General features: G+C 38.7%; 1 protein-coding gene across 2 annotated transcripts in view; it reads left to right on the plus strand.

Moving 5' to 3' along the window:
• The window catches only part of NKAIN3 (sodium/potassium transporting ATPase interacting 3), a 393,979-nt gene that overhangs the window by 289,895 nt on the left and 91,928 nt on the right, over nt 1-12,156 (plus strand). For both annotated transcript variants that reach the window (XM_052788441.1, XM_052788442.1), the window contains exon 4: nt 8,325-8,522. In XM_052788441.1, the coding sequence (XP_052644401.1) occupies nt 8,325-8,522 (198 nt within the window). The remainder of the gene's footprint in view (nt 1-8,324; nt 8,523-12,156) is intronic.

A 12,156-nucleotide genomic window follows, 5' to 3' on the forward strand; every position in this document is an offset into this window, starting at 1 on the left:
CACTTCTTCTGCTAGGAAAGGGAGGATTTCAAATTTCATCTTCTGACCTTAAAGTTTCCATAGGGACTGTCTTTGCTTTTTTAAAAATGTTTATCAAATTAGTTTTGGAGACTGTCATTGCTCCAGCTGAATGTGAGCGAGGCCTGTGATTAAAGGATTGCTCTGCTAAAGCCAAGGTCATTGGCAAACAGCACCACAAAACGTGAGGTACTGGCAAAAATATGATGACCTGATATCACAGACAAATATAAACCAAAAGTGTCATGAGGAAGTATATGTTTCTAGGAGCATCTTGTGCTTCACTGAAATGAAATTAGTAAGAAAATAGACCCCTAGCAGTTCAATACACTTCTGCTGCTTATTTTACCTTGTCTCATTTTGTATTGAGTCTTCAGAAGGGCTTCAGCAGTGCAGACACTCACTTCCTGGCAATCTGTTAGTGGCAGACAGTTTTATTCTATGAGCTGTATAGGAGTTCACTCAAAAGATGCAGTGAATTAGCACATCGGTTTTGTTGCCCTTTGCACACACTCTAAAATAAAATTAGGATATCCTGACAGAAGTTCAATGAAACCATGCAGTTTGATTTAAATATCAATAAAGTTGAGTATTTCTTATGACTTCTGTCTTTTAAGCTTTTGGGGTACACTTGGGTCATTCTCTTTGATCAAACAGTTAAAAAACAGTTGGTCCTTTCCTATACCCTGACTGATCCATGATCGTTTGAGATGGGCAACTATGGCACATGGTGCCCTGGATAGCCATGATCTGAACTAGAGATGCATCCAGATTCTAGGAGCCCAGCTTTAAGAAAAGCAGCAAATAATGCAAGTTACAGCACAGACTGGAAGTGCCTAGCAGTAGGCCTCGTGATTTTTGAAGCTTTTATTCTTCAGCTCACTTTCTTGTTACAAGCCAAACTTCTTATTGTAATCGCATGTCCCTGGGAATGGAGGCTTTAGCAAAAATGCTGAACATAACCAGACTTGCCATAAAACAACAAGACTTGGCAATATTGTGAGCAATTGCATTGCTTCGAGCAAGCAAAGCAGTGAACACAACAGCAGTTGCTTAAACTGGCCTATTAATCTTTAAAAGTGTTCCTGGATGCAGGTAGGAACATTCTGGTTAGTCTCAAAAGAGGGAGTAATTTTTCTTGTCAGAAATTTTAAAATTCAAGTGAGTTTTCAGAAGTCTTTTTATGGTGCTTTTTAATGTCATTGGAGTCTAGTACAGACCCTTAAATTTAGGACCCACTCTCTCATGCATCTCCAGCATAGCATTTATCTGCTTACATAGCAAGGGATGTTAACATATTCATATAGTTGGGACAGAGAGACAGAGCACAGAACCCACCAGAAATGAAGGAAATTATTAAAATTAACTGTACTATTATTGTGACATTGTATTCTTAATCATGCCTTTATCCCCATGTTTTGTCTTTGTTCACAACCACTGTGCACAAAATACAGTTATTTGGATAATAACGAAGTTGAATCCTGTTTTGGCTAGAGGCTACATTGCATCTGTTCCTCATACTAGATTATGTGGGCTTTTGGCACAAACTGTGTCTCCTATTTGCATACATTTCCTAGTACAGAACTAAAACCCCAAGAAAGGGTCAGTTTTGTAGGATTTGTCACATTAGGGTGTCCATGGTACCAAAGACAAGAGAACTACAGAAGAACAAATAGTTTTAGCATGATCAAGCCAGGCCAGTCCTATCCATTTTAAGTGTAGAAATCCAGTCCCCATCAACATTGCAAGAGTCTTCTCAATAGGTATGTACTTCCTTAACGAGTGTATTTGTCAAATGCTTGGAGGCTGTACACAGTGGTGAGATACTGAGGCACATGAGGCTGATCCTTTCTGCTTTGGGAATCAATAAATAAAATATTACAAAATAGTGTGGGAAGAGCTTTATATAGCTATTGAGGCAGTTTATCTTTGAGGGAAGGTATGTTGGTGACAAATTTTGATTTTTGTGATATTTCAAATGTACGCGTAACTCCATAGGGATCTCAGCAATTTCGTTTAAAGACAACAGAAAAAAAAAAAAGATAGATTAAAATGTTCTTGCTGAGACTCAAAATTGCTTTACATTGTAAACTCCTTTTTCAAACATTCATAGTTTTATGAACCTTTTGGACAGAATTTTTTTATGGCCTATAATCAGAACTTTTTCACATTTTTTTGTATACTAAGACTTTTTCAAGCCTACTTTTACCTTTCCTGGCTCTCTGCCCTGAAAAGTTTTCCTATAGCATTTGTGCTGGTGGCTATATGTGGCCTGCCAACGATGTTTCTAGTTCTTCACTGTTACAGTTACATTTCAGTCTTGTCTTGATTCTTCGTTTCAGTCCAAATCAGATATGGCTTGAGTGAGGGACTCACCAGCCTGCACAAACCCTTATCCTATTCCCAGTTTTCAAAACTTGAAGCAGTGCTTGCAGTTTGCCATCACTCCAAACCCATGTTGTCTCACACCTCTGGATCATCAGAGGGAATAGGTGAGAGCAGTTTTCAAGCAAAGTGCTCAGCTTAATCACATCAAGGATTCCATCAGAGCACAACAGCTTTTCTGGGCAGTCATGAGTTCTTTGTGCTCATGTTGAACTTCTGTGATCATGTTGAACTTCCTATGACAAGTGATGAGTAAGGCTCCTATTGATCCAATCACCCTGTCTTATGCCGTTCTTTCCTTTGGGCTTGGAGATTATTTCTGCTGTCCCGTGTTACCTCTCTGGGCTGTTTCTCAGACAGAGAGACTGCCACAAAAGGAAGGTAAACCACGGAAAAGGCATAAGCCATGGAGCTGGGATTTTCACATGGATCTGAATATTGCCGAAGATCAGAGCTCATCTTTAGGGGCAACAAGTTTCAGAAAACAGCCCCTTGCTGGTTCTTATGACTTCTTCTTGTGATTAATAATAACACAGCATGAAGTAGACAGCAATATGCTTCTCTTGTTGACTTCTTGCCTTCTGGCTTTCTAAAGACATTTCACTTTGCTAGTAAGTTTGGTAAATCTAATTTTAAAATTGCCTGTTTTGCAAAGCAGGAAACAGATCCCTCAGCATGTGGCAAATTAAGCAATGCAGAGGAACTACTTTTAGCATTTAGGTAGATCATCTGCCTGGTTTTTAAATGAATTTCCAAAAGTTCTTTTTTTCACTTAAAAAAAAATAAAGTAAAAGCTGACAACACTCTCTATAGCCCAAGGAGTAAAATTAGTAAAAAAAGGAGAAGACAGTACTGCCTAACTCATGTCTTTTTTTGTAGGGGTGGGGGGTAGCCAAATGGTTAACAAGTGTTGTTGAGTCAATAGTCAACGTTCAAAAATTATCATCCCAGTCAAGAAAGTGTGGGAGCTAGTGACACAAGTTTCCCTATTTGTCAATGGACTTCTTCAGTATTATCTGCCCAGGCCTTCAAAACCAATTTGTTCAGCGGCAGTGAGAGGAGATGGAGCGTAACTGGTCACATGCAGAGCAAGCCAGGATCAGAACCTGTGGTTTCGGGAAATAACAGGGTGGAAAACTAAGGTTATGTTGCCAATGGGGGTCTTTGGCTAATAGCTGATGCTCATGCTTCAAAGTACTTCTACAATTAGAGCAGGTTTCGTTAACACTGGAACACATCATTTGTATCTAATGAGGATTAATGTCTCCTGGAAATTGGATGCTAAGGAATGTGCGTGTCCCTTGTCCATGCCAACACCACTGCACCTTAACTACAAGCTTAATTGGGTGTAGGGAATTACAGGGAAATGTGCTGGTTTTTTCCTGGCATTATGCATATTATCTTTTATTACCTATTGACCAGGTGTTTGATTGAAAATCTTTTCTCCTCACTGTTAAAAACAGAAACTGGGTAGCAAGTCAGAACTAGAGCATCCTTGTTACTCTTAGGGAATATTTATTGCCTCAGCCTAATTAATGTTCATTTATAATAAGTATTATAGTTTGTATCAATAAAATAAAAAGTGTTAGGGGGGGCTAGGTACCACACAAGCAACAATAAAGTCAAGGTCTCTAGCATTATGCTTTGCCAGGCCTTTGTGCTCTTGCACCTTTCTGTGAAATTTCAAGTGTTGAATGCTGTCTTGTGGAGGAAAAAGTGCTTCTCCTCCATCCTACTCAACATACTAATGTCTTTTTTATAGTTTTCCTAAGAGTGTATTATTTTTCAGATACTAACAAGGAATGAAAGAAATATAAAATAGCATGTCATAAAGCAGAAACATACAGTGGAAAAAAATATTTCTGCATGCATAATCATTGTGTCACAGCAGAATATTTGTTTGTTATACAAGGCAATCTTGGTGTGTTGGTTTTTTTCCTGGAGTTTTAGTGTCTTATTTTCTTTACGTCTGGTGACTTTAGTTAGTCTTAATTTCTCATTAATTTTTTTTGTGTTGTTGGTATAGGCACTGTACATAAAGTATACACAAATAAATGAAAGGAATATCATCCTTATTATTGCTCTTCGGTTTTAAAATAAACTGTGTTATGCTATTATCTGTTAAAATGTATCTAGATTCACCACCTAAAAATAGAATCATAAAATCACAGAATGGTTTGGGTCAGAAGGGACCCTCAAAGGTCATCTAGACCAACTTCCTTGCCATGGGCAGGGACATCCTTCACTGGATCAGGTTGCTCAAAGCCCTGCCCAATAGAAAATGTCCACTTGAAACCAAATGTAGAATTTAAGCAGATACAATGAAATTAAACATTGTGTACAAGCACTTAGAAACAGTCTTACTGGGACTTAAAGGGATTACATCTCACCTAAAAGAAAGTACCTGCCATAGCAATGATTTCCAATAATGATCAAAATTAATCCTTGGGCTGACAGCCAACACGAATCCTACACATAGTTTAAAAGCTTAAAAATCCATAGACAGTTAAGTGGAACTTTACATCAGTAGGGACTCTACATCAGTAGAAGTGTGATTACGGGCTGTTCCTACACTCAGGAGCAAAATTCTTACCACAAATTTGAGTATTGCTTTAGTGCTGACTGAAAAAGGGAGGAGTAGGACACAGGATTTCCCTTCCCTCTATCACTTCCATAAGTCCCATGTGATTTTCCTGGAAGTTCTTTTATCTGTGCTCTGCCCACTCTTTGTTTATGGCATCTGTCTGAGAGGTTACCAGCTGAGGAAATGTAGTTTACCAGCTGATGTATGGAATTAAAGTCAAAATATGTGTCATGAGTGTGAAGCTCAGAAGACAGCAATTTTCCATCCATTATTGAAATTTCAATTGTTAAATGAATCCCAACTGGATTTGTCAAAGAGACTACTTGATGTTTCTTGTACAGAGCCTGAAATTGAGTCTCTTGCTATGAAGCAGCAGCATTCTTCTATAAGAGATAAGCAGTTTACATTACATCACCTGCTGAAGATTAAGCATTTTATATGGATTTACTTAATGATGGCTTGTGACATTGGAAAACAGTACATGATCTATGGAAAATCTTCAAGTATCTGCTTGTACTTTCTGAAAGAATTCTAAACTTTCATTGAACATAAAACTGAGAATAAGCCACTTGGGCAGCAGATTTTTCACCATGCACAGTGTTTCCAAGCACTGAGATCACAAATACTGAAACACCATCAGAAGTTCACTGATATTTAAAACCTGTACACCCAGGCAAAGAGTTTCTGAATTTTCAAAACTTCTGTAAATGATGATAAAGATACAGATTAATTTTTTAACGCCTGGCACATTCGACTCACTTTATGGATTAAGAATCTTCAAGAAGTTAGAGAAGAGTGTGCTTCAGCTGCTAAAAAAAAAATTGATTTTTGTCAGGCTTTCTTTTATTGATTGGCAGCTTAACATTTATCAGCTCAAACAGCTTACAGCTGCCATTTTGTGAAGTGATATTTTAGAGGTCAAGCTAATACACCAGGTGGTTTTGTTTGCATTTCTAAAACTGATCTTTGCTGGGCCATCATAATCCGCTTTTACCTGCTTTAAGGACTCAGAACGTATACATAGTGAAAAGTAATTATGCAAAGCTCTTCTCCCAGCCTTTATCCATAATTTCTTAACAATAATCTTTTTTAAAAAAGCAGCAAGTGCCCTGATGACATCTCTTTTGTTTTTAGTCAAAGAATTTTAACTATAATATTGCTGTTTCCTTCTCTCACTGCATCAGCAGCAGCCTTGAAATATGAACATGACCATCTAGTTAAGCATCTCTAAACAGGACCATCAAGTCAAGCAATTTTTTTTTAATCACCCCAAGAAGCAAACATAACAGTATTCCAGAAATGAAAGATTTTATTTATAAAAGGTGTTTGTACTGACCACATGCCAAATTCTTACATTTTAAATGTGTTAGCAACATTTAGCAAGCTGTTTCCCTACGCAAGTTTACCATTTTTCTGTGCCATTGGCTGTGAACTAGCCAAGCACAAATACTGAAATGGGGCATAATAATAAAAACTTAAAGAACAAAAAAAGGAGAAAAAAAACCCTTGAGAGCAGAGAACACTGTGACACCAATGCCACGGACATCACAATGTATTCCCATAGTTGTGATAACAAAGCATTACCTCGCAATATTTGATACACACTAACCCACATGGCAAACCCATATTCCTACACAACAAAGAGCTGCAGAAATAGATGAGAGTGAATATGTGTGTGCTGCTTGACAAATGGCATTTCTTTCAGTTGACAATTGTTAAAAGCACTTGATAACACTGTGCAATCTCTGGCATTGTTGTACACAGAAAGCGTCAGCTGTTTCCTATGACTATATATTTATAATTACATTTTCATTAAACTGAATTGTCTGTCAACTTCTGATTTCACAAGTCATTTTCATGTTGCAGCTAAAAATTTTCTAGACCAGTATCAAGGAATGAAACGCAAAGTCAAAAGACAGGTGCCTCATCAACTGTCAATAATGCTCCAGCAAGTTTGCATTTTAAGGGTAAAGAAGTTATGGAGAGCAAAACAGCAGATCACGAAGGCAGGTTTCTTACTGCTAACTAGCATTAACAGAGGATGTAATTCACCCATTAATTTTCAGGTATGGCCAGAATAAAGGCAGTTAACAGAGGAAAACAAGAGGACTCCTGCAACTGGGATCTGCACCGAATGCCCCTTTGGTCAGGACAGGGTCAGGACTGACGGGACAGATTTTTGGAATGGGATTCAAAGGTCAAATCAGTGTCACGGCAGTGCTCACAAACTGGCATGTATGGAAATGGGGGTATTTTGTGGGCATATGGCTGACAATTTTGCATACATTTTTTACAATTGCCTTGGAGTTGAGAATGGGAAACATGGAAACATAAATCTGAATTATCTGAAGTATCAGTATAGCTCAACTCTCATTTATCTCCAGGGAGGAGGGGGTTTTTTTGCATTTAAATGGTATCCATTCAACTTCAGTGTATTTTACTTGAGCATGACCTAAAGACCTAAATCTGTTGTTAATTCAGATGAATTTTCCTGTTTGTACTTCATAGATAAGCTGTTAGAAAATCTTTAGTACATTAGTATGTTTGCCACCTTCACTGCTCCAAGTGGAAGTGGGATGATGTTTACTAAAATGCACAGACATACATACTGTGCAGGTTACAATGCAACCAGTACCCATTAGGGTAGATTTAAGGCCCGATCAGACAAGCTGTGGTTGAGGCTGAAGATGATTTCAGTGAAGAGAAGTTACTGCTTGTATTTTAAACCCAGATCTGTTCAGAGAAGCAGGTTTCTTCACTAAACTGAGGAGACGGTAATCTGGATGGGGGACAGAGGGGAGAAAAGAGAGCAGGGTGCTTGGCTGGAGACAATCTTTCATTTGAACCTTTGGCAGCTGGAACAGTCTGTGCTTCTACTTAAAAAAATAGCTATAATTTATAGTTAATATTTTAAATAAATATGGTGGAAGTTTGTTTTAGATCGTCTCCAGTACCATGGGGTAAAACTGCCTCTGTTGCCTGTTAAAAAGATTAATTCTTAAGTGACATTCTAATCAAGTAACAATGAAATTGCTTTTCAGGCTATAAGTCCATGGAGACATAGGATATGCACTGTGTTTTGTACAGTACCTGGTACGATGGTTCTTCTGCCAGACAGAAGCCCCTATGTGCAATTACAAAATAAATGATACATTTGCAATTTCCTCTCTCGCCTTTAATGGCCTACATTCATGTTAAAATTACTGGGGTGAGGGGGAAGGCAAGTTATTTATCTCATTTTCCTTATAATAATTGAAAACATCTTTTATTTCCCTTGCTTTACCTTAAATAACACAAAGTTAGAGGTTTTCACACTTTTTCCCTCCCTCTCTCCTAGGAAACCGATCTCATGACCTTTAACATCTCAATGCACCGCTCTTGGTGGCGGGAACACGGGCCTGGCTGCATACGAAGGGTGGTGCGTCCTTCTGCCCCTGGCATCCTAGAGGATTACTCCTACGTCTCTGTGACAGGCTGCATAATTGATTTCCAGTACCTAGAGGTCATTCACAGCGCTATCCAAATACTCCTCTCCGTAAGTTCCTGTTTCTTTTTGTATTCGGATTCCAGCAGTCCTTTCGCATGCAGCCTGCTGCTTTTGGGTGTCTCTGTCCTGAAAGGGGGATGTAGTAGTTGATGGATAGCAGTGCAGATTTTTAATTGTATTTTCAATTAGAGAATGATATTCATGTTATTAAAATGTGCACTGCTCTTTTCTTTCCTTATATCTCGTAAAGCACTGTACAGGCATAGTCCCATTCTGGCCTTTGCTGGGACAGGTGAAAATTAACTTGAGTTCTTGGCTCACGTTCATTGAGACTTCTACAGCAAAGGAGAGCAGACTTGTCCAAAATCAATTTGCCTAAACCTTTCTGAATTTCACAATCAATGGCAGTATTTATTCAGCCCTGAATGTAAATATATTTTACATGATACATGGCCAGGTTTCTTCCCAAAGTGAGATATGGATGTAACACTTGAAAAAGGCGAGAGAAATATTAGGAATTAAAGTACTCATTTATATTTAACCATGTTATTTGTTCTTTTCTGGAACTCTGCGTAATCAGAATAATCTACCTCCATGATCCACATTTTGTAGTTGCAATACCAGTCAAAACCTGCAAATACAAGAAGTCGTTATAAAAAGTCTGCAGTGCAGGGAAGCGCTGGGGCTGGATGAGTTGCTTTGGGAGCAACAGCCCAGTCTTGGCCACAGCCTTTCTTCAATCTGATGGCTGCTTCTGCTTCTGCTTAAAACATTGTTTGGCATGAGCTGCGTGTGATGTCCTAGAAGTGGTAGCTCATTCTCTACATAGCCATGTGTAGTTGTCGTGGTTTAACCCCAGCCAGCAACTAAGCACCACGCAGCTGCTCACTCACTCCCCCCCCACCCAGTGGGATGGGGGAGAAAATCGGGAAAAGAAGCAAAACCCGTGGGTTGAGATAAGAACGGTTTAATAGAACAGAAAAGAAGAAACTAATAATGATAATGATAACACCACTAAAATGACAACAGTAATAATGAAAGGATTGGAATGTACAAATGATGCGCAGTGCAATTGCTCACCATCCGCCAACCGACACCCAGCCACTCCCCCGAGCAGCGATTCCCCGCCCCCACTTCCCCGTTCCTATACTAGATGGGACGTCCCATGGTATGGAATACCCCGTTGGCCAGTTGGGGTCAGGTGCCCTGGCTGTGTCCTGTGCCAACTTCTTGTGCCCCTCCAGCTTTCTCACTGGCTGGGCATGAGAAGCTGAAAAATCCTTGACTTTAGACTAAACACTACTGAGCAACAACTGAAAACATCAGTGTTATCAACATTCTTCACATACTGAACTCAAAACATAGCACTGTACCAGCTACTAGGAAGACAGTTAACTCTATCCCAGCTGAAACCAGGACAGTAGTACATAGCAACTGGCCCGCCCCAAGTGGGTGCACATAGGTCTGATACACCCCAGATGTCTAGACCTATTCTATGCTCATGGCTCGTGGTCCTAACCATGGCCACCAGTACTTGTCAGACAGTGGGAGAAGACATGTAGTCTACAGTCCACACCTACTAGTCAGGTGAGCTACCTGGTCTGAGCAACCAGAAAGGCTGGTAAAAATTTTAATTTTTACATTTTTCAGGGTAAGGACAGTTGTCTTTTGAAAGAAAAAAATCAGTGTATATGGTTACATCTATCATCCTGTCCAACTGTCTAGAATGAAGTAGTCTAAAAGTTCAAGATAATTTCTCTGCATTACTAAATGCCTTTTGTAAGATGTCAAGTGCTTTTTCCTTGCCACTGCTTTTAATCAAAATTTGATAAACTTGTATCTTACAGCAGTGATTAATGGACTTCCACTTGACAATCCAGGTCTGAAATAGTGCACTTGGTTAGCGCACCAGTGACATCACATGCACCTACACAAGCCATGTGTCTGCTCCTGGCCTATCAGCTTCTCAGGTACCAGTGACATCACAAGCACCTACACAAGCCGTCTCCTGACTGTCATTCAGTCAGGCAGCAAAGACCAAAGTCTTTTTGAGTCAGGATCTTTTCCAGTGAAGACAAAATTACTTCTCTTGAGGCCCAGTCCTGTGTATGTCAACATACCTTATAATTTTTCTGTGAAAGCAGGCCTTGCAGAAGAATTTTGCACAATATGTCTACAAAGTTTAACTGAATGCACCTTCCTTACTCTTGTGGGGGCCTGATACTCAAAGCAGGTTGCTTCTCCTATGAGTTCTTCATTTGCAACAAATTCCCCTTGCAATGCAGTGTCGTTCACTCTGCTTCAGTGAGCCTGTACAAGGGAAACTGAGGTGTGGTTGGTTTAATAGAAGAAAACCATAAATATTTCCAACACTTCCTCACTTCTATAAGACAATATGTATCATGTTAGAAATTTTTCTAGAATTTTTGTGATTAGAAACAAATTTAGTGTTCAGTGGAAATACAGCTGGTTGTTGAAATCAGGAACTGTTTTCTTCTCGGCTTATCAGTGCAGTACAGTTCTGGTCAAAATTTACCAAATGACAGGAACACAAATATTAATATTAGGATAATAGAATAAGAAAATTAATATGTGCAAACTAATAGAAATATGAAAATGGAGAAGTATAAAAATGATGTAATAATTATAAAGCATAAGATGTCACAGGCCCTCCCTTTCTTGTGGAGTGATTGATTGCCTGGAACAATCATAAATAAATTCTGGATGCAATTCATTGCAAGTTCAAAATATGCCAGGAACTTACAAGGCTTGACTGTGAATTAAAGTTACCAGTTTCAGATGCTGCTTTTGACTGATATACACAATGTTAAAATTAAAATCCTGTATGCAAAGTAAGGTTTTCCTCCAGTCTTATTATCTTGCTATCCCATCTATGACGCATTATGATTAGTGTACCATGAGTCTGTACTTCAGTTTCCATTCTGGATTGTAATTTAGGCTTGTTTAATTTACTGTCACACAGGACAGAAGCCACCACCTAGATTATCAGACTTGTTGCAGGTTCCTCCCATATTCTGAATAGTGTCGACCTGAGGAAGTTCCCATTTGTTTCAGATGCATAACTGCTTTCCTAATTGGGGTACCAATTTAAATTGTTAGTTAAAAGGTCATTTAGGTTGTCTTTTTACAGTACTGAAGAATTGTAGATCAGAAGAGCCTTCTTTTTTTCTTTTCCTAGTAGCTAGTCCTAAAAGTAGCCTATTCCTTTTTGGACCTTACAACCTACTTAATTTTCATAACATTTTTATGTAGCAGTAGTAGCGTAACAAACCATTTTACAGCGTAACAAAAACTTTATTGGCATAACAAATCATTTCATCATACTAACCTTTGTCCAAACGACTGGGAAGGTGAGCACTTGGTAGGGAGTTAGAGCCTCTGTAAGAAGAAATCCCTCCAGGGGTAAATATTGGATACCTGTCGAGATATATAACTCACTAGCAGCAGTTCTCCATTTTTGAAAGGTGACTTTTTATTGAAATCTTTTTTTTTAACTGGTATAAAAATTTTTATATGCACAGAATGCTGCAGCTGTGACTACATTAGAACCTGCTTCAGGGAATAGGCTCGACATTCATTTATTTAATTCTAACATAGTAAGGCTCTTTTTGTATTTGCTTTATAGTTGTTTCTAAAAAAAAGTATCTTTTATTGGTGAAAC

This window comes from Harpia harpyja, chromosome 5 (genome assembly GCF_026419915.1).
Source record: "Harpia harpyja isolate bHarHar1 chromosome 5, bHarHar1 primary haplotype, whole genome shotgun sequence".
In the NCBI taxonomy this organism is placed as follows: Eukaryota; Metazoa; Chordata; class Aves; order Accipitriformes; family Accipitridae; genus Harpia; species Harpia harpyja.